Source organism: Perca flavescens, chromosome 15 (assembly GCF_004354835.1).
Source record: "Perca flavescens isolate YP-PL-M2 chromosome 15, PFLA_1.0, whole genome shotgun sequence".
NCBI lineage: Eukaryota > Metazoa > Chordata > Actinopteri > Perciformes > Percidae > Perca > Perca flavescens.
In genome coordinates, this window is record NC_041345.1 from 26,931,141 (window position 1) to 26,951,026 (window position 19,886).

General features: G+C 42.7%; 1 protein-coding gene across 2 annotated transcripts; it reads left to right on the forward strand.

The window, feature by feature from the left end:
* Positions 1-260: 260 nt before the first annotated feature.
* On the forward strand, positions 261-19,316 carry rras (RAS related). 2 transcript variants are annotated; one of them, XM_028600360.1, is made up of 6 exons: positions 261-331; positions 5,394-5,481; positions 11,666-11,768; positions 15,151-15,259; positions 16,654-16,772; positions 18,045-19,316. In XM_028600360.1, exons 1-6 carry the CDS (start codon positions 296-298, stop codon positions 18,130-18,132), a joined length of 543 nt encoding a protein of 180 aa, XP_028456161.1. In that variant the 5' UTR covers positions 261-295; the 3' UTR covers positions 18,133-19,316. The 2 variants fall into 2 exon arrangements, with proteins under 2 accessions (XP_028456161.1, XP_028456160.1); XM_028600359.1 differs by lacking the exon at positions 261-331 and adding an exon at positions 2,158-2,871.
* Positions 19,317-19,886: the final 570 nt, after the last annotated feature.

Below are 19,886 nucleotides of genomic sequence, written 5' to 3' on the forward strand. Positions count from 1 at the left end.
GGCCCAACAGCAGCCTAATGTGGCCATTCAGTTAATACTTCATACTTTCTATAGAGCATACAATGTATCATAGCCTAGTCATGTTCTATTTTTTTTATTATCAGCCAGAAGAAAACACAAGTTTCATCACAATATTTTTAGCCCATCAGTGTTGATGAGAATGGCAACATTAATAATGTGTTATGGGTTTTCATTGGGTTGCAACATTGCTGATTTCTCCAATCAGGAATGAGCTAGAAACTCCTAATGCACACGCTCAGTAGGCCCCTCCATCTGTCTGGAAGTTAACAGCCACATGTCATCGTTCCTTATGGGTGAACTGAAATTCAAGGTGAAAAAGGAACGTTTTTTATGACCAGATTTTTTGTCATACTGTCTAAACTGTTTCAAGTATTGATCTTCATCATTATATAGTTTCAATGTGCAGTTTCTTAGCTCTTAACCGACTTAAGTACCATGTGTTAAAGCTAATGTGTTAGGCTAGCATCGCTAGTTTTAAGGTGGCTTTTATGCAACTGCCCACACATGGTGTTGCAACTGTCCCTCATGACAACAATAATGACAATTAGATAAAATTGACATAAAAGGCAATTCAGTAGTTTAATAACTCTGGTCTCAAATAAACTAAAATAATATTTGAATAATTATGCCTAAGTACGAGTTTTATTACATCTAAATGACCGTTGCAACTGCCCCTCGGTAGCCTACTTTTAAGTATAAATTCCATAGTATCATATGTACACATGTTGCAGCAGTATGGGCAGGTAGGTGACATATATGGGTTTAATATTTAATTATTTTTTTTTTTCTAATACAAACTGTTGCTTAGAAACTAAAGGAAATGTAAAAAGTGTTGCAACTGCCCCCACTCTCCCCTAATGTTAATAGCAGTTGTTATCAGCACAGTTTTAACTGTGGGTTACAGGTAGAGCAGGCCTAGCCTACTGCTGATAGGAACTTCCTGGCAGGTGTCCAGATAGAAAGGTGAGGTATGCGTGGCCTTGAGGCGCACTTTTCCAGAGCATTCCATGTTTGGGTTGGATTGAATTACAAAGGCGTAGTGCTCTTTTATGTTTAGAGAACATGAAACGGAGTTAAGCCATTTTGGCTACGTTCACACCGCAATTATTAATGCCTGATTCGGATTTTTTGCTCAGATCCGATTTTTTGTTTGTTTGTTTGGCTGTTCACATTACCTTTTAAAATGTGGCCTATATCAGATTCCAGTGTGAACTGTTTGCGGTTTTAAAATGACCTGCATGCGCAATAGAACAATAACGATGACATCAGACGCAGCACGCTGTTGCACTAAAGTTAGGGGGGTTATGAAGAAAGTCACCATTTTCGCTTTTATTTTTTTATTTTGTATTAAAATGTTTGTGTAATGGCAGCCATAACATCGATGCGCATGTCCCTGAGGAGGAGAAGACTGAAGAGAAAGCGAGACAAATTTGCGGGGTTATGGCTGCAAATTCACTACAGAGGTCTGTGTGACCGGACGGCCAATTTGCACGTCAGGACCGCTACGGGCCTCCACCACTCTGGTTTCGCCCTCGCACACGCTCCACCTCCCCGTCGGTGCGGCGACTCGGGCCGGTGGTGCGCCCGACCCCGAGGGGCCGGGATCCCACCTCAGCCGGCGATGCGACGCGTGGTTGGGTAACACTGAGGACAGTCCGCCCCGGTTAAAAGCCGCACTAGAAGCAGGGGACCCCGCCCCTCCCCGCGGGGAGAGTGGGGGTTTTTGAGGTAAAAGTCACATCAAATCCGCCTTGGCTGTTCACACTGCGGTCGCATTGAAAAAAATCAGATCTGGGTCGGATTTAGGACCACATGTGGAAGTGGCCTGAATCTGATCTGAAAAAAATCAGACCTGGGCTAGATTTGAGTGTTCACACTACTTCTGAAGAAGCCTGACGTGGTCACTTGACCCCAAAAAAACGTAGCCTTAAAGTTCATTAATCGAGTGTTGTGAAGTTACATGTAGCCGGTGTTCTTGTTCCAGCTAAAACACGAGCCTACTGGAAGATTGTGCTTGTAGGCCAACGACAAAACAACAATTAAATATGAAATATTAATACAATGTCGGTTAAATAGTTCAGAGCTCGTGCTGCTTTGACATCGCGCGCGGGCCTAGGCTAAGGCTGAAATGATGTCACGGACGCTCGACATGACCAAATAAGGAAACTGACACATGAAAGTGGAATTTGTTCTGCCTCAGTATTCAGTTATAATAGGCCAAAAAGCTAAGAAAGCTGAACCGTTTGCAGGGCTCTATCGTTCATGTTCTGTCACACAGATAGGCCGGCTGGTGTGTGTGTGTGTGTGTGTGTGTGTGTGTGTGTGTGTATATCTGTGTGTGAACATTAGTCCGGGCTCTGCTTTAGTAAGAAAAGAGGAAGCAGTTCCGCCCCCTAGAATCTGCCTGGAGGCCGAGGAGAAAAGAGCAGAAAGAAGAGAAAAGAAGGCACAGCCCGCGACCTAGCCCGTTCTTCAGACCGAGAACTAAAGCCGGAACTCGGTGCTGTCGAGGCGGGAGGACACACTGCGGCTGTCCGCTCCGGTCCTGTGTTGAAAAGTTGGTTGTAGAAAAATGAGCTTCATGTGAAAGAAGTTTCACTTTGAAGCTGGTGTCTTCGGCTAACAGGAACGTTAACGGGCGGGACCTACTCGACTACTTCACTCCGGATTGGCTCGGCTCGGCTCGGCTTTAGCTTGCTCCTGGTGAACGGCGGGGGACTGTGGACGGGTTTGTAACCAGGACTGATCCCAGTTCTAACCAGTATGAGCGGAGAAGAGGAAAGATTCAAACTGGTGGTGGTGGGAGGAGGAGGGGTGGGGAAGAGCGCCCTGACCATCCAGTTCATCCAGGTAGGACTCTTCTACATCCGGGACCTTACCGAGTCTGACCAAGACCCCTGTTGTAGGTTAGGCCACAGTAGGCTACTTAGCATGCTCTGTTCGTGTCCTATATTTCCATCACATTATGTTGTTGGGAACACTGTTCTAACGGTATAACCAATGACTTTTTTTTAGGTCAACTAATTACTCCCAATGCTTTGTAGATCAGCTGCTGGCTGTTAATGAGAGAGAGAAAAAACTGGCTGCAGAGTCAGGTCAGGTCATTTGGCCCAGGTATTTTTTTTATTTTTCTCCACTTTCTCATGAGCCAAAGTTATTTCATTTTATTGTAAGAACAATGACGTAACAATAAGAAGTGACCAAGTCTTGAATTGTGAGTAAGTTATTATTAAATACATTCTGGTCCAGGCGGTCAGTGGTTTCAAACCACAGTCCCTGGTTGTCCTGATGAACTAAAGAGCCACAAAGGGAACGCAAATTGTGAGGGGGATTTTTCACAACCTGGCAACTAGAGCTGGGTGATTTTTTTTTTTATAAAAAAAAACTCGATTTACGATTCGATTTTTACCCCCTTCCATTTAAAACAAAATAACTGCTAACTGTAAATATATTTTAAAAATATATATTTATTGTATTTAATTAAAGTGCATCAACATAAACAAAATTGCAAAGGCAAACCCTTTCTCTAAGTGAAAAGTCACTGTGCAGTGTGCAACAAAGACTGTTAAACATCCAAATTATTCATACTGTATTTGGACTGAAAAAAAATCGAGTATTTTGAAAATATGAATCGATTTGACCTACCAACTCGATTTTTAAATCAAATCGATTTTTTTTCCCAGCTCTACTGGCAACCCAAATATATTTTCAGATTATTGCTGATTATTACTTTGTACTGATCTATGAAGCATTGGCAGGGATTTGTAAAGTCCTTGATACAGCGTATAAACCCTCTATAAAGGGTGCAGCAGTCATGTAGGAGCTCTTTTCCAAAGTACACGTTAGTGTCTTAGATGCTTCCATGCCTTTCTCCCAGCCTCTTGGCAACACTGGTTTTCATTTCCATCCAATTCATGAAAACCCGCTTGAAACCTGCTTGCAGACATCACAGAGAACATTATGTCTGCTTTTGTTTCATTCAAGTTGTGTTGCATGCACAGAGTGTATAAATAATGGACGGAGCTTCCAGTTCTGAAAAGTGAAGCCGAATCTCCTTAAAGCTGCGTTCTCTCTAACGGTACAGATCCATTTGTCCGACACGACCTGATGCGCGGCGTCATGCGCGCCATGGTTGATGCTCCATGCCCCTGACCGGCAGCTGATTGGACGAACGTGGGCGTGACGTGGGTATGGCTACTCGAGAATTTCAACAGAGTGTCACGGCGGCTCGTTGAGAATACAATCTCGTATTTTACGAAAATAGTTCACCGAAAGGTGTTTCTGAAAACATTTTAAGCGAGAAATAGTTGCTGAATCTGTCTTCATTTCAGATCGAAAAAGGTCAGTTTGAAAGATTTTGGTCTACTTCTATTGGATAGTCGCGTCGCGTTCAACGGATTCATCTGCGTAAAGCTGGGCATCTTCAGCGCCGCCTTCCCGGGATGCTTCGCAGGCGTGTTGAAGTCTCTTGACGTCACCCATAGGAATAGAGTGGAGCGCAGCGCGACAGAAGCGGCGCACGGTTAAATGGGTCTGTACCGTAACTTCCAGCAGGGGGCGACTCCGCTGTCTCCAAAAAGAAGTCTTTCTATAGAAGTTTGTGAGAAAAGGAGCCTACTTCTCACTTGATTGATTACCTCAGTAAAGATTTTCATAATGAGTTAATGTTCTCAATCGCTAGTTTCAAGTCTTCTTCAATACAGCATGATGTTCATTTAGTAAATGATGGTCCCATTTATTTTAAAACCGACGATAAAGCTGATGATGCTTGGTATCGGTGCATCCCTAAAATAGGCTTAGCAATGCTAACCATGCTAACGCTGTGGACATTACAATAGACCTCAACCAGTTTTTGGCTGTTTTTGTGCGTGTTTTCATGTTAAACATGTGACCCTCTCACTGTGTGTTCACTTCATCAAAGTTCATTGAAACATGTTGGCCTCCTAAACGGTCTTGTCCGTACACGCAGATGAATGTCTCCAGCACCCGAAGTTCTGTGTTTACCCGTACTGATTCTAAGTCTTTTGGTCCGGCAAATCGAGAATATATATATATATATATATGTGTGTGTGTGTTTATGTGATACATAAATACTCAATAAAAGTGCCTTTCCCTCACAAAATGCACTTCATTGCACTTCCACCAAATGTATTAGTTATGTCCTGTCTTATAGGAACGTATTTAGAAACAAATCTGTCCTTAGTGGAATATTCCCATTTGCTGAATGCATGTACAGCGTCTTATTTAACCATTAGCCCTCTCCACTAGACTAACAATATGGAGCAAGGTGTTATGTTGGTATTAAAAGAGCTATTGTGTACTGATCCCACAGCAGGAGTTTGTGATTAACATTGAGTGTGTCCCTCCCACAGTCCTACTTTGTGTCGGACTACGACCCCACCATCGAAGACTCCTACACTAAGATCTGCACCGTGGATGGAAAGGAGACCCGGCTGGACAGTAAGTCTCCATCACGCTGGATAATGAATTCCGACTGTTTGTCAGAGTGTGTTAAAACAAAAACACAAAAGGCTTGGCTTGGCTGAAAGCAGAGGGTGTGTTGCGTTGTGATATGATGTGACACAGGCAGTGTGTTTGCTCTCTGGATGTTTCATTCCCTTGTTAGGACTTGTTCTTGGCCAGAGTTAACTGCGTGGAGCCAGGTTGGAGTGTGTTGGGTCACACGCCGCTGATTCACCGCCGCGGCAATATGTGAATCATCATGTCAGAGCTACTGTCGGTATGACTTTAGGATTCCATGTTTGTTTACAGCTCTGGCAAGTCACGGCCAGGTTTACAATCCTCTGTATCCTGCTCTAAACACGACTGTAGACCAAATGATAACAGTTTGGAGAGATGGAAGCTTTTTCTTGGGTGAACAGAAGTAGTAGGAATTCATATCTGAAAGCATGTAGATTTCATTTCATTTTTAAATATATATATTTTTTTTTATGTTGGGCGCACTTGTTACATGCTGTACTGTATCGTCTTCCAGGGATTGTGTCTACACAGATGTGGTAGTGTGTGCTGTGGGTGGTGTTCAGGGTGGGACCAGCTTATCATGACGCACAAATCCTCTGTCTGTCTAGTCACTGACTCTGTCATAGACCTCAACAGTAACACAGGTTTCCTTAGCCCCGGCCTGTGTCTCCCAGGCATTACATTTGAGTCACACAGCAAGCCTTCGTTTAAAGTTAAATCTATTTTGTTTGCAAAAACCTACGAGTTTGTTAAACCTACTTTTGTGTCATTTTTTGGAGTTGAATCTTAGCAAAATAAGAAACAACCTTTTTGTTCTTTCGCAAATATGTGCTCATTCATGTGTAATTACTTCCACCAACTAATCAAAGTATTCTCGTAAGCGTAGAATCTGACATTTAGAATCATTCAGAATACATAGGAGCGAGTCGCCCGAATGGCGCAGCCATGTGGCGCCTCCATCTTTAAAATACATTAGCCAAAGAGGGGGACACACTTCCGCCCTTTTACACCTATGGGCACCGTGACGAATGCCAGGGGGAGGTTAATCGCCAGGGAAGCGAAAAAGAGAATTAAAAACGACAACGCGACAGGCAAAGCAACGAGACCAAAGTTAATATTGGAACAGCTGCGTGTAAACGATGGAGAGAGCTCATTTCGGGTTCGGCCACCGTAGGAGGAAGGGCTAGAAAGTAATATTCAGTTGGTTGTCCTATACAATTGCAGCGCTAGATGGGAGAAATTCCTATACAACGTAGCTTTAAAAACCACTTCGGTTACCCTTAAAGAATCTTCTAACTATCTCAGTGAAAACAAAAGATTTCTAAGTTGTTTCCCAAGTTGTGACTCTGTTTCCTAATTACATATCTCAGTGACACATGCCGAAATGTACTAAAATTCGAAGGTTTTTATTAACCGTGTTTTCGACTATATTTCTTTCCATTATTTGTTTTTTCGGCGTGTATAAAATAAGCAAAGTCATTTCTGGCAACCGTCTTTGGATAAGTACAAAGCGTTATTTGATTGTGCGGGGGCCACTCTCTGTTGTTACCCAGACCGTTAGAAGATACACTTACAGAGCACCTCATTGACGCGTGATTTAATACTTCTGCGCTAAATCGACGCCGTGGCTGCGTATGTAGTCGCGTGGAGATACCGACCCCACGCCGTAGCCTGACGTCGCCTCGACGACGCGCATCGCTCGGCCGTGGCTTGGCAGCGAAATGCGACGTACCCATATCCGCGGCAGGTCTCCAAGGTGAACAGCCTCTGGCATGTTAGATCAAGGTAGTTAAGGGAAGTCGGCAAATCAGATCCGTACACACACACGCACACACAAACACAGCGTTGCATTTCCCCCGACTCATTTCCTGGTTCTCCTTCTCCATGAACAACATGAAATCAAGGAGAGGGTTAACTTTTCCTGCTACAGATTTCCCACCGTGGTGAGGAAGAACAGGGGAGACACTTTGTTTCTGACTCTAGAGTCGCTACTCGCTCTGAAGATAATCACTCTCACTTTCACTAGCTCTACCACACACACACACACACACACACACACACACACACACACACACACACACACACACACACACACATACTCCCCACACACACACACACACACACACGCCGGCCCTGCTATTCTCTTAAAGCGATCGACACACACCAACACACGATTATAAACTTGAGGCCACTTACGTAGGCTAAAGAGAAAGGTCTGCGCGGAGCCTAAACATAAATCCCATAAATAAAGTTTTGTTAAACTACCTTCTGGTTCTGCTTCCAGCTTGATAAATGTGACTAGTTTCTAGTTTCTTCTCTACTTCTTCTAGTAAACCAAATGTCTTTGAGTTGTAGACATATATATATATATATATATATATATATATATTAGGTTCATTATTTACATGCTGGAGTAGTTGCACTGCATTAAGATAATGTAAGTAATAGTGGGTTTATTGTTATTTGCTACAGAATGCTTAGCCTATATGTCAAAGTTGGCCTATTTAGTAACTCAAAAAATACAGTTCAGAAAATTTGCCTCATTGTGTGTATGAATAGAGGTGAATAAATATTTGTTTGTGTTGAAGCAAAGTGTCATTTCCGTTTCATGTGGGTGGGGGGGAAGGGGGTTTGTACCTGCCCCCACTGCTAAAAAAAACCTAAAGGAAACTATATATATATATATATATATATATATATATATATATATATATTTAACAATATACTGTAGATGAACACCGAAAATAAGAAAAATGCCTTCATGAGGGAGAGGAAGAGGAGTACCAGGACAATTCTGTCTCTGTCTCCTTTTTTTTCATAAACCCTACATTCTACAAAGCTACTCTGAGATGGGTCAATCAATTTTTGTATTGAATCTCTGAAGCAAAAGAAACAAATTGATGGCCGGGTTGGCTCAGTGGGTAGAGCAGGTGCGCATATACTTGGGTTTATGCCTCGACGCAGAGGTCCAGGGTTCAAATCTGACTTTTAACGATTTACTGCATGTCTTCCCCCTCTCTCCCCTTTCTCAACTAGTTGTCCTGTCAAATAAAGGCGGAAAAGCCCAAAAAATAATCTTTAAAAAAAATTTACTAAACAAAACAAAAACGTAGAGAGGCTTGAAGAGAAACTGCAGTGTAAAACAGTCTATGATCAATACAATATACTATTGTCTGTTGTATAAGGGCAGACCTGACACATGTAAAATAATGCAGTTGCTGTAATTCCTTCTGATGTTAGTGTTATGTATGACATTTGTATTGACTAAATGTTCCTGTTGGGAGAGAACATGTGTTAGTGTTTTGGAAGAATTATTGGATTTTGAGACATGTTTGCATTGTTTTGGTAGACATGGTGTATTGTATTAGTGTATTATTGTATTTTGAAAATCAGTGTTGGAGTTTAGTTTACAATGTGTGATTTTGAGCATGAAATTAACTGTTTTGCCAATCGTGTGTTGTAGGTGTGTTGGTGCGTTAAGAGTTTAGGAAAGTTGTTAAAAGTATTGAAAAAAGTGTCATAGCGATTGTGAAAAACTGTAATACAAAAAATGAATGACCCATCTCAGAGTAGCTTTATAGACTGAAGGGTTTATGAAAAAAAGGAGACAGAATTGTCCAGGTACTCCTCTTCCTCTCCCTCATGAAGGCATTTTTCTTATTTTCTGTGTCTACACATCTACAGTATATTGTTCAAATAGGTCCTCTTTTACTGTACTACCATATGATCATGCGATTGAAAGAACCTCAACACCTGAGTGTGTTTCCCAGAAGGGAATCAGCTGTGATTGATCTATTTGCATAACTTCAAACAGCTGTTTCTCAATAAATGCATGTATAAAATGCAGGGGATATATTTGTGTTTCAATTTACAATATGATCAGCTGTTCACTTTGACATTAGCCTATAAGTTAGGTTTAGAACAGGATGTTATCTGTTCTGACAAACAGAATGAAAGCATTTGTAAATTTGGCAGTAAAGATCCATTGTTTTGGTCTTGGTGGAGCTTGTGTGTAAAAGAAGTTCAAGCATTTTAAACGTGTGTTAACTGTATGCATTTTGTGTCAAAGCAACAAGAAATGTGTTAATTGTATAGCCTACACAGACGGATGTTGTGCTAACTGTGTTAAGAGTTTAGGAAAGTTGTTAAAAGTATTGAAAACAGTGTCATCGCGATCGTAAAAAAGAAATTGTAATAAGGTCTAATGATTCTTATTCCAAAAGTTTTGATCAGTCAGGAGTATTTACAAATGGTGTGTGCTGAAACACACAGAGCCCAATTCTCCTTTACTATCGTTCACAACACTTACAATCAGGGAGGCAAACTCATTCAAATATGCAATAATTCAGATCAGTGTATATGATGGAATACATCTATATATTCCGGTGGCCGAGACGGTTTGTGTGTTGTGGATTTTGTATTTGTGTTGAACCGTCTTGGCCACCGTAATATATGATATGTATATGCCCCCCACCCCCTTCCCGATGTAATCTCACTCCAAACATTTGATCAAACTTGAGAGCTCCGGGCATATTGTTCACGGTTCCTGCCAGATTTCCATACATTCATATCAAAGTTACGCCCACAACACGTTACAAGGGTGACTGCCATCAATAAAGAACATGGCCTATTCATGGCGTTAACTAGGTTGAAAGACAGATGACAGTGCGTATATTTTGAATGCCTGACTTTGTGGTTTATCTCAGTAAGACAGACCAACCAAAGATGTGCTGTGTCAGGGTGTTGTGTTACACATCTGTGAGGAAGTATAATCTGCATGAAGATTGCATAAAACATATTTTTGTTGTACTACACACTGCTGCAGTGCCTCTTTCACACCCAGTTCAAGGCTCTGTAGCTCTGTTTTAGCTACAGAGTGAGGCATCTCACTTCTGTACCATCTTTGTTGGGAGTCGCACATGTGCAGTAAGGACTACTAGCCAGTCAGAAGCAGAGTATGAGGGCGTGCCACGCTAGCAGCTAGGCGAGCATTATAACGTGTGTTACAAAGGGACCCACGTTTGTCTCTGAAGTAAAGGCTGGACTACAATAGAGCTGTTTGGAGCAGTTTGTGAACAGTGTTTTCTGTTGGAGATGGTAAGTCCCTTTGGGGGGGACTTTGGGCTTTTTCACTTTGTAAACCTATAACGTGCACAAAAAAGATATATAACACAATAAAGGAAAGGGAAAAAGCCAAAAAGCACAATACTAGCACTTTAAAATGACTCAAAGGGCACACAAAAATGGCTTTTTAGTTTGTGTATGCACAGAGTTACCTATGAAAATGTTGATGATTACATTGGGGGGGTTATGTGTGAATATTTTCTGTAAAAAGCTGTTGCTTTGCATGTTTTTCACGTGCACAATGTCTTCTTTAGCCCGTTTCCAGCCAAAGCCGTTTAGTAAAGTGGGTTGGATTGGTTTGAATTTGCACACCGCCCCGTCTGACGCTCTTGACGTCGTTGATTTTAGATCCGTAACCTTACAACGACCTCATATCAAAAAGAGGTGCTGAAGTCTGACTTTGTGGCGGCTGTTCTTCAGAATGAAATGATTGTAATCTTAACTCATGAGATGAAGGGTTTAAAAAGAGTAGGACAGTAGTCAGTGTTGAGTGCTGCTGCAAGCCACGCTTAAACATGTAAAATGGCTAACAGTTGAAAACATTCATTAAAAAGTGATACAATGTAATAAGTTACATTACTTATAAATGATAAAGTACGTGAAATAGTTACACTACTATTGCATTTTAAACAGGGTAACTTGTAATCGGCAATTGTACATTTCCAAAGTAACCTTCCAAAACGGTTACTGCTAACTACATGTAGCTACATGCTAATGCCAGAGACTGCTGTAATCTTGGCTTGTTCATTTCTCCAAAATTCCTGCTGGAACATGTCTGGTTGTGTAGGCTAGTATTTGGTTTAGAAGCATTTATTGGGGATTTTTTTCCGGTACAAAGTCCTTTTATATACTCGGGTGCAGTCAGTCTCCACATGTAACTGTACAGAGGAAACGAGTAGAATTGGTCTCCCACATGCTTTGAATTCCACGTTGCTGAAATATGCTGTATAAATAAAGTTGCCTTGCTTATATAACGCATTTAAATACTGTGTGTGTGTGTGTGTGTGTGTGTGTGTGTGTGTGTGTGTGTGTGTGTCAGTCTTGGATACAGCAGGTCAGGAGGAGTTTGGGGCGATGAGGGAGCAGTACATGCGCTCAGGAGAAGGCTTCTTATTGGTGTTCGCACTCAACGATCTGGGCAGGTAAGTGTGTGTGTGTGTGTGTGTGTGTGTGTGTGTGTGTGTGTGTGTGTGTGTACACTAGTCTCACATGTCCAGCTCTGTCTCTACAGCGCTGTGGAGTAAGGTCTGGTTACATCACAGATACATTCTGGGACAGAAGGAAAAAAACACTCTGGGTTGTTTGCATTTCTTTAAACCAATCACAATCGTCTTGGAGGGCACTAAGCTCCGGACGCAGCACTGGTGGCTCTGCAGGTTAGTATCAGGAAGGAACTTGTTTTGGTGGAACATTTGCATCCCGCAAAAGAAAACGTGACATACAATATTAAATGAAGTCAACTGTTGAAACAATCCAGCAACGTGAGCTATTTAAATTAGCTGATACATGGTTAAACCTCATTGACTTCTTACCAGTGTATCTCTTTGTGTACTTCGTCCGCAGCAATCCCACCAATCGCTCCCAAAACGTCCCAGTTAGAGAGGAGATGCCCTCAACGTATTCTTTGTAAATCTTTACAATCATTCCCCGAACGAACCAAGCAGGCCTGTCTTGTTGCACCATCCACGTTCTCTTCTAAACTAGACATTTTCACCGTGTGGAGCATGCTATCTTGAAGGTTGTTTCTCAAAGAGAATGGAATTAGAGAACGACAACACACAGAGAGAGAGAGAGGGAGGGGAGGGACATCCGGATCTGCCAGATGTGAGGCACATATTCCTGTAAATGTACTGTTGTTGATCCAGACTAGTGTAAACCAAGAGACAACCCAAAAACAGTTCATCGCGTGGCCACTTGAGGCCGGCTAAAACACTAAAAAATTAAAAATTAGCCCCCAAATAAATATAGCTACAGTACCTTGCGAACGTATTTGGCCCCCTTGAACTTATCGACCTTTTGCCACATTTCAGGCTTCAAACATAAAGATATAAAACTGTAATTTTTTGTGAAGAATGGATGAACTGCAGAGATCTACAGCTGAGGTGGGAGACTCTGTCCATAGGACAACAATCAGTCGTATACTGCACAAATCTGGCCTTTATGGAAGAGTGGCAAGAAGAAAGCCATTTCTTAAAGATATCCATAAAAAGTGTTGTTTAAAGTTTGCCACAAGCCACCTGGGAGACACACCAAACATGTGGAAGAAGGTGCTCTGGTCCGATGAAACCAAAATCGAACTTTTTGGCAACAATGCAAAACGTTATGTTTGGCGTAAAAGCAACACAGCTCATCACCCTGAACACACCATCCCCACTGTCAAACATGGTGGTGGCAGCATCATGGTTTGGGCCTGCTTTTCTTCAGCAGGGACAGGGAAGATGGTTAAAATTGATGGGAAGATGAATGGAGCCAAATACAGGACCATTCTGGAAGAAAACTTGATGGAGTCTGCAAAAGACCTGAGACTGGGACGGAGATTTGTCTTCCAACAAGACAATGATCCAAAACATAAAGCAATGGAATGGTTCACAAATAAACCTATCCAGTTGTTAGAATGGCCAAGTCAAAGACCAGACCTGAATCCAATCGAGAATCTGTGGAAAGAACTGAAAACTGCTGTTCACAAACGCTCTCCATCCAACCTCACTGCGCTCGAGCTGTTTTGCAAAGAGGAATGGGCAAAAATGTCAGTCTCTCGATGTGCAAAACTGATGGAGACATACCCCAAGCGACTTACAGCTGTAATCGCAGCAAAAGGTGGCGCTACAAAGTATTAAATTAAGGGGGCTGAATAATTTTGCACACCCAATTTTTCTGTTTTTTATTTGTTAAAAAGGTTTGAAATATCCAATACATTTTGTTCCACTTCATGATTGTGTCCCACTTGTTGTTTATTCTTCACAAAAAATTACAGTTTTATATCTTTATGTTTGAAGCCTGAAATGTGGCAAAAGGTCGAAAAGTTCAAGGGGGCTGAATACTTTCGCAAGGCACTGTACCTTAAGCTACAGCAACATGGCAATAGTAGTTTACTACATCGGATATTTTTATAACAGACCGCAGCAATTAAATTTTATTTATAGTATCAAATCATAACAAGAGTTATCTTGAGACACTTTACAGATAGAGTAGGTCTAGACCACACTCTATAATTTAGAAAGCCCCAACAATTCCAACAATTACAGTAATTCCCTCAAGAGCAAGCAGTGCAACAGCAGAAAGCTCCACGGTGCTTTAGCTGCAGGATGCTCCAGGAAATGTAGCTTGTGTGGACACTACTGCACTACTCGAATAATAAAAGAGCTAGCTTAACAGGAAAGCTATTTGATTTAGAAAACAGCGACATTATTTAAAAGCAATTAAACTAGTAATGCTAATGTCCAACACTACTTGCAATACAAGTTGTATTTAGTGGCGTGACGCCGTCGGCACAGCTTTCTAACTCGGGCTACTTTTTTAATTTGCTAGAAGGTGACATAGTGACAAATGGCATTATATCAAACTGGTTTAGCCTTGTAAACGTGTCTATATCTATTTTTGGATTAGCCGACATCAGCACTGCCAAGATGGCGACGGCCGAAGCCAGCGGGAGCCGCCCACTTTTAGATTAATTTTGGCTCTTCACTAGTCTATATCAAGCACGGGATTGCTCCGGTGCCGCCGGATGTCCCTCTTTTTGGCCGGATGTCCGTCCCCTTCCTCTTCCTTTGTGTTGGCGATCTAACCTCTGGTGGATTTCTGAGGACTATGGTTAACTGCTCCTCAGATCTCTGCAGGGTAAATCCAGACAGCTAGCTAGACTATCTGTCCAATCTGAGTTTTCTGTCGCACGACTAAAACAACCTTTGAACGTACACACGTTCCACCAAAACAAGTTCCTTCCCGAGGCTATTTTGCAGCGGCACCGTGGCTCCGTCCGGCGCTTAGTGCCGCCCAAGACAACTGTGATTGGTTTAAAGAAATGCCAATAAACCAGAGCACGTTTTGACGTAGTGACAGTCTGTCTGCCTGCTAAACAGGAAATGCAGTGAGCTATCAGCACTCCGTGTCCAGCTGTTGTTAGATCACACACACACACACACACACACACACACACACACACACACACACACACACACACACACTACAGTATGATGCCTGTTTGCCAGAATGCATACAGTACACATGATTTGGTTTTGTATTCATTAAAACAAACTATGTGCATGTGTAACATACCCAGACACTATTAAGTCAATGATATAGGAACCACATTTAGTATTCTAGCTCTAGCTGTTGCCCATTTGCACTGATCATCATCGTCTGCCTTTTGAAAGCGGAACGTCAAACTGCTGTGTTCAAAGAGATGAGTGGAGCTGATTGGACTTGGTCATTATTGGGTCCATCTCATGTTCCTGTTAATCCAAATGACTTGTGGTTTGTTGATAACTCTAGTGGCTCATTGTTTTGCGCATGTCCCCCTGACAGCTACCACGAGGTCCAGAAGTTCCACACTCAGATCCTGAGAGTGAAGGACCGAGACGACTTCCCCATGGTGCTGGTTGGGAACAAGGCGGACCTGGAACAGCAAAGAGTGGTTAGTAATCTCCATGGGCTCCATTAGCTTCCCCAATTGTTCCTGGTTCCTGGAATAGAGCGCAGTGCACACAGATGTACTCCAGAGAGTCAAGGAATTCCATCAGTTGTCAATAACAGTTGGGGAAAATATCAGGGAATTTATCAAACTTTGGCTTCATGGGTTTAAAGTGACCTCAGCTATTAGACTAACTAATATGATTGGCTGGATGAGGCCACCTCGTTTACAGTAAAGGAGGAACAGCGAACCACTTGATGGCAGAGTTCAAACACAGCTTTGACCTGGAAGCCCAGCAACAAATGACTAAAAAGAAAAGATGTAAATGCACGTCGAATGCAGCTTATTATTGAACTAATAATGGATTTCCTAAATGAAACGGACATTTTTTTGGGTCACTTACAGTAATTAGGGCAGTTGGTGATGGCAGAGGAAGCAACAGGGTTATCATCTGTTCACCTGAATGAGAGTGGTGACGGGGGAAGTCTTATTTTAGCTGACCGCTGTTTAATGCTGTTTATTTATTTTTATTTAACCCGCTAGGCCGTTGAGAACAGGTTCTCATTTGCAACGGCGACCTGGCCAAGAAAAGCATAAGCGTGCAGGACAACATAGAGTTTCACATTCAATACAATACAGGAATACAGAATACAATAGGCTACATAAAGTGCAGATTAAGTAGGCATTACAAAGCCGGTGCAAAGTGAGGTGTAAGTAAGACGATGGAGATGCGCAAGTGATATGGTAATAACACAATATACATGAATAGTCTAGTCTATAGCACTGCTGAAATGTAGTAACGAGTCAACTATTACAGTCCGTGCAAATAGTGGTCTGGTTAGTGATATAAGTCGGTAATAACACGGTAAGCTGGGAATAGACAGTCTACTGTATATAAATGCTAAATGTTTTGAAAAGTCAATATACAGTTAGTGCAAATAGTGGTCTAGGTAGCGATGTAGAGCAGAAATAACACGAGACGTAGTAAAGAGTCAATGTACAGTTGGTGCAAAGTATGATCTAGCTGATGATGTAGATCAGTAATAACGCTTTTACGCTGTTTAACGCTGTTCAGAGCCTTTTTGGACACTTTTTGCATGCCAGTGAAACACTTATGGAAAGACCCGGATGCACGCCATTGTTTGTTTCTACTGCAAATAGATCTGCAAAACGCAGTAATTGGATCCATGAGTCATTAACAGCAAGCGTGCCGGGCAGGTTAGTTTCCTCTACTCGGCAGGTAAAATGTTAGTCTTCAGATAGTCGCCTTTTAGCTTTTATCTCTCATCTGGGCTAATCTCCTTCCACTACGGTAATGTACAGGCTCATGACTGGAGTGAATGGGGAGTGTAACAGGATGAGAAGGCTGGGCTGGAGATTGTTTGCTCTGTCTGCAGATCTCCAGGGAGGATGCTCAGGCGTTCACCAGAGAGCACCGGATCCACTACATGGAGGCCTCGGCCAAGAATCGCTACAACGTGGATGAAGCCTTCTTGCAGCTGGTACAAATCATCAGGTGCGGCCCTTGTTTAGTTTTACAAGTTTGGGAGTAACCGATCATGCCTTTAACCCTTAGAGATGGTCGTTTCCATCAAATCCTGTTTAAATGGATCTATAATAAAAGCCAGGACCGCTAGAGCGTTCATTCTTTATGCAGCAGAAGGCTAAGACTTCAGTCTTTCCTGTCATCGCGTGCACGTTGGCGATGACGTCATCACGTTGTGCGCTCGTGATGAACTTCATCACGTTGCGTGACCAATTTCACTACTTTCAGTGTTGTTGTCATTACTTTGAATTCCTCATGGGTGCGGCAGAAACTACGCACCATAGCTTGAATTATTATGGTTCTTTAACTGACATAAGCTTTTAGCTCAGGTTGTACTGGTTTTAGGGATATGGAGCATTTGAAGATACTCCAGGAAATGACATCACAATAAGCAGAAATGCCAGTGCAGGCGCTAGCAGACCATTTCTATTGCAGAGTTCAGAGGGTTCAAGGCTTCTCTGATGCCACAGCTCTGCACAGCCTTTTGGAACGTTCAGAGACGATTAACTTTTTTGATCACCAGTCAACATGGCTAGTAGATTTTTAACCAGCCAATCAGATTTTTCCTAACTAACTTTACTTTAAAGTTCCCATGGCATGAAAATTTCACTTTATGAGGTTTTCTTTTAACATTAATATGAGTTCCCCCAGCCTGCCTATGGTCCCCCAGTGGCTCGAAATGGTGATAGGTGTAAACCGAGCCCTGGGTATCCTGCTCTGCTTTTGAGAAAATGAAAGCTCAGATGGGCCGATCTGGAATCTTCCCTTTATGATGTCATTAGGGGAAACGTTACCTCCCCTTTCTCTGCTTTGCCCGCCCAGAGAATTTGGCCCACCCATGACAGAGAGAGAGACATCATGGCTTTCAAATGAGCAAAGTGGCAGTTGGTCAAGGCCACACCCCCACCCTCCACCTTACCCCCCCCTCTCCTCCTCAATAGCTACAGACACAGAAATGGCACATACTGCACTAGTAACTGCACTGCACCACTCCAATGCTCCTTTCAAAGAAATGAGAGGGCTAATGCTAATGCTAATGGGAGTTCCCAGAGCGGAGAACAATGGAAAACACATCACAGTTTGTTACAGCCCTCTACAGTGGAAAGTAGATTGCTGCCTCACTACCAAGAGTCATCTTAATCAAACCTGAGAGAATCCATATTTGGGCTATCAACTGTCAATCAAGTGACTCTGTAACCAGGGGCAACACTTTCGAATCTTTCTGCTCTTCTTCATCCACAGACGATTCCAGGAGATCGAGAGTCCTCCTCCTCAAAGTCATCACTCGGGGAAACAGAAGCGCGGCGGCTGTCCCTGTGTCCTCCTCTGAGTGCTGTTACCATGGAAACCAAAGCCTCGTCCCTCTTCAGCTTGTCCAAAAAGGAGTGCGTGCGTGTGTGTGTGTGTGTGTGTGTGTGTGTGTGTGTGTTTTGCGTGTGTGTGTATGTGCGAGAGAGAGATACAATGCATCTTTTTCTTTTCAAATGGTTCCATTTGCACTTTTTTAAGAAGCAGTGTTCTTTGAATGCGAGGATCTAATGGGAGAGGTGTGAGTCGCTGCACAGAAACAGGAAGTGAGTGTTCTGCCGTCAGTGAGCGATGATGACGTTACTGTACACAGCCAGTGTTCACAAGCAGAGATATCCTCACAGCATCACGCGTTGTAGAAAACAAACCACACTGCTGTTAGACAGGCGGCCACGCCCTGCGGTAACAGATGATGTCAGCAGCGACATCATCGCTGACTCTTGGATCGTGTTAGGGAAATCACACAAACTATTATTTCCAAGACTTTTTGTCTTTTAGCTCCGCTCAGCACCGTTAGGGGCCTTTGTCTTTTGTTGGACTGCATTCTGGTACTAATGTCTTTTTTTTTTTTTTTCTTTTTTTTTGGGGTTTTTTTTTTACGTCATCCGTGTCTAAACATGAGCCGTATGCATAGGGATGTTTTTCACAGACATCAAATGGTGAAAACTCATTCTTGAACTTGAGCACAGCCGTTTGCCAAAACAAGCCTCGTTCACTTCCTCTTCCTCCTAGCGCTCTGAGCAGCATCTCGTGGTCTTCGTCGGACACTGGAGATGGTTCAAGTTGGCGTCACGTGACCTGAGTGTGCACGCAACGTAGGAAGAGATGGCGAGCTGTTGAATGATGCTCTCTGTCAGCCGGCGTCGTGGTTCTGATCTTCATTCAGTCTCTTATCCAGGCGTCTTGCTCTTGCACCGATGCGGTGTTGCCCTCAGCTGTCACATGCAATGTCATGATGATGTAATTTACCACTCCTGTCTCCTCACCATAGTTCCTGTCTTTAGGGTGTTCCAGCAGAGATCTTAAAGGGAAACTTTGTTCGTTTTTTTCACAGAGTGACTCATGTGAACAACAATCGAATGAAAACTGGTCCAGTATTGAGCGAGAACACTTTAACTGGAAGCTGTGAACCAGGCTGTAATGTAACCCTACAGGACAAATGTTCAGCATCCGTTAGCGTCCACTAAAAGTTCATTTTTTTTTCCAACCGACAGGATTATTATTCTAAGTGTCTGACAACATCGTGGAAAGGATCCCTACAGAGATAGACCTTTTTTATTATTATTTTTCTTCAACCTGAAACAGCCCCGAAATCACCATTGCCTAACCCACCAGACTCCGTGCAAATAATTACTACTTTTAGCGTGTATAGAGTCATGATATCTCCACATGTAAATGGATGAATTAAGGGTTTATTTCAACCAAACCAGAGTGGTGATTGGTGGAGTCTGTGGGTTAGGCGATGGTGATTTCGGGGCTGTTTCAGGTTAAACAAAAAGGATCTTCCTCTGTAACAAAAAGGTCTATCTCTGTAGGGAGCCTTTCCATGGCGTTGTCAGACACTTAGAATAATAATCTGAGCCTGTCAGCGGCAAAAAACGAACGTTTAGCGGACACTAACTGACGCTGAACGTTAGCTTCACAGCTGCCAGTTACAGCGTTCTCGCTCAATACTGGACCAGTTTCAAAGATTTGTATTAGTAAATTAGACCAGTGGTTCCCAACCTGGGGTCCGGGCAACCCCTCAGGGGGGTGGCAAAGATCACAGGGTGGGGC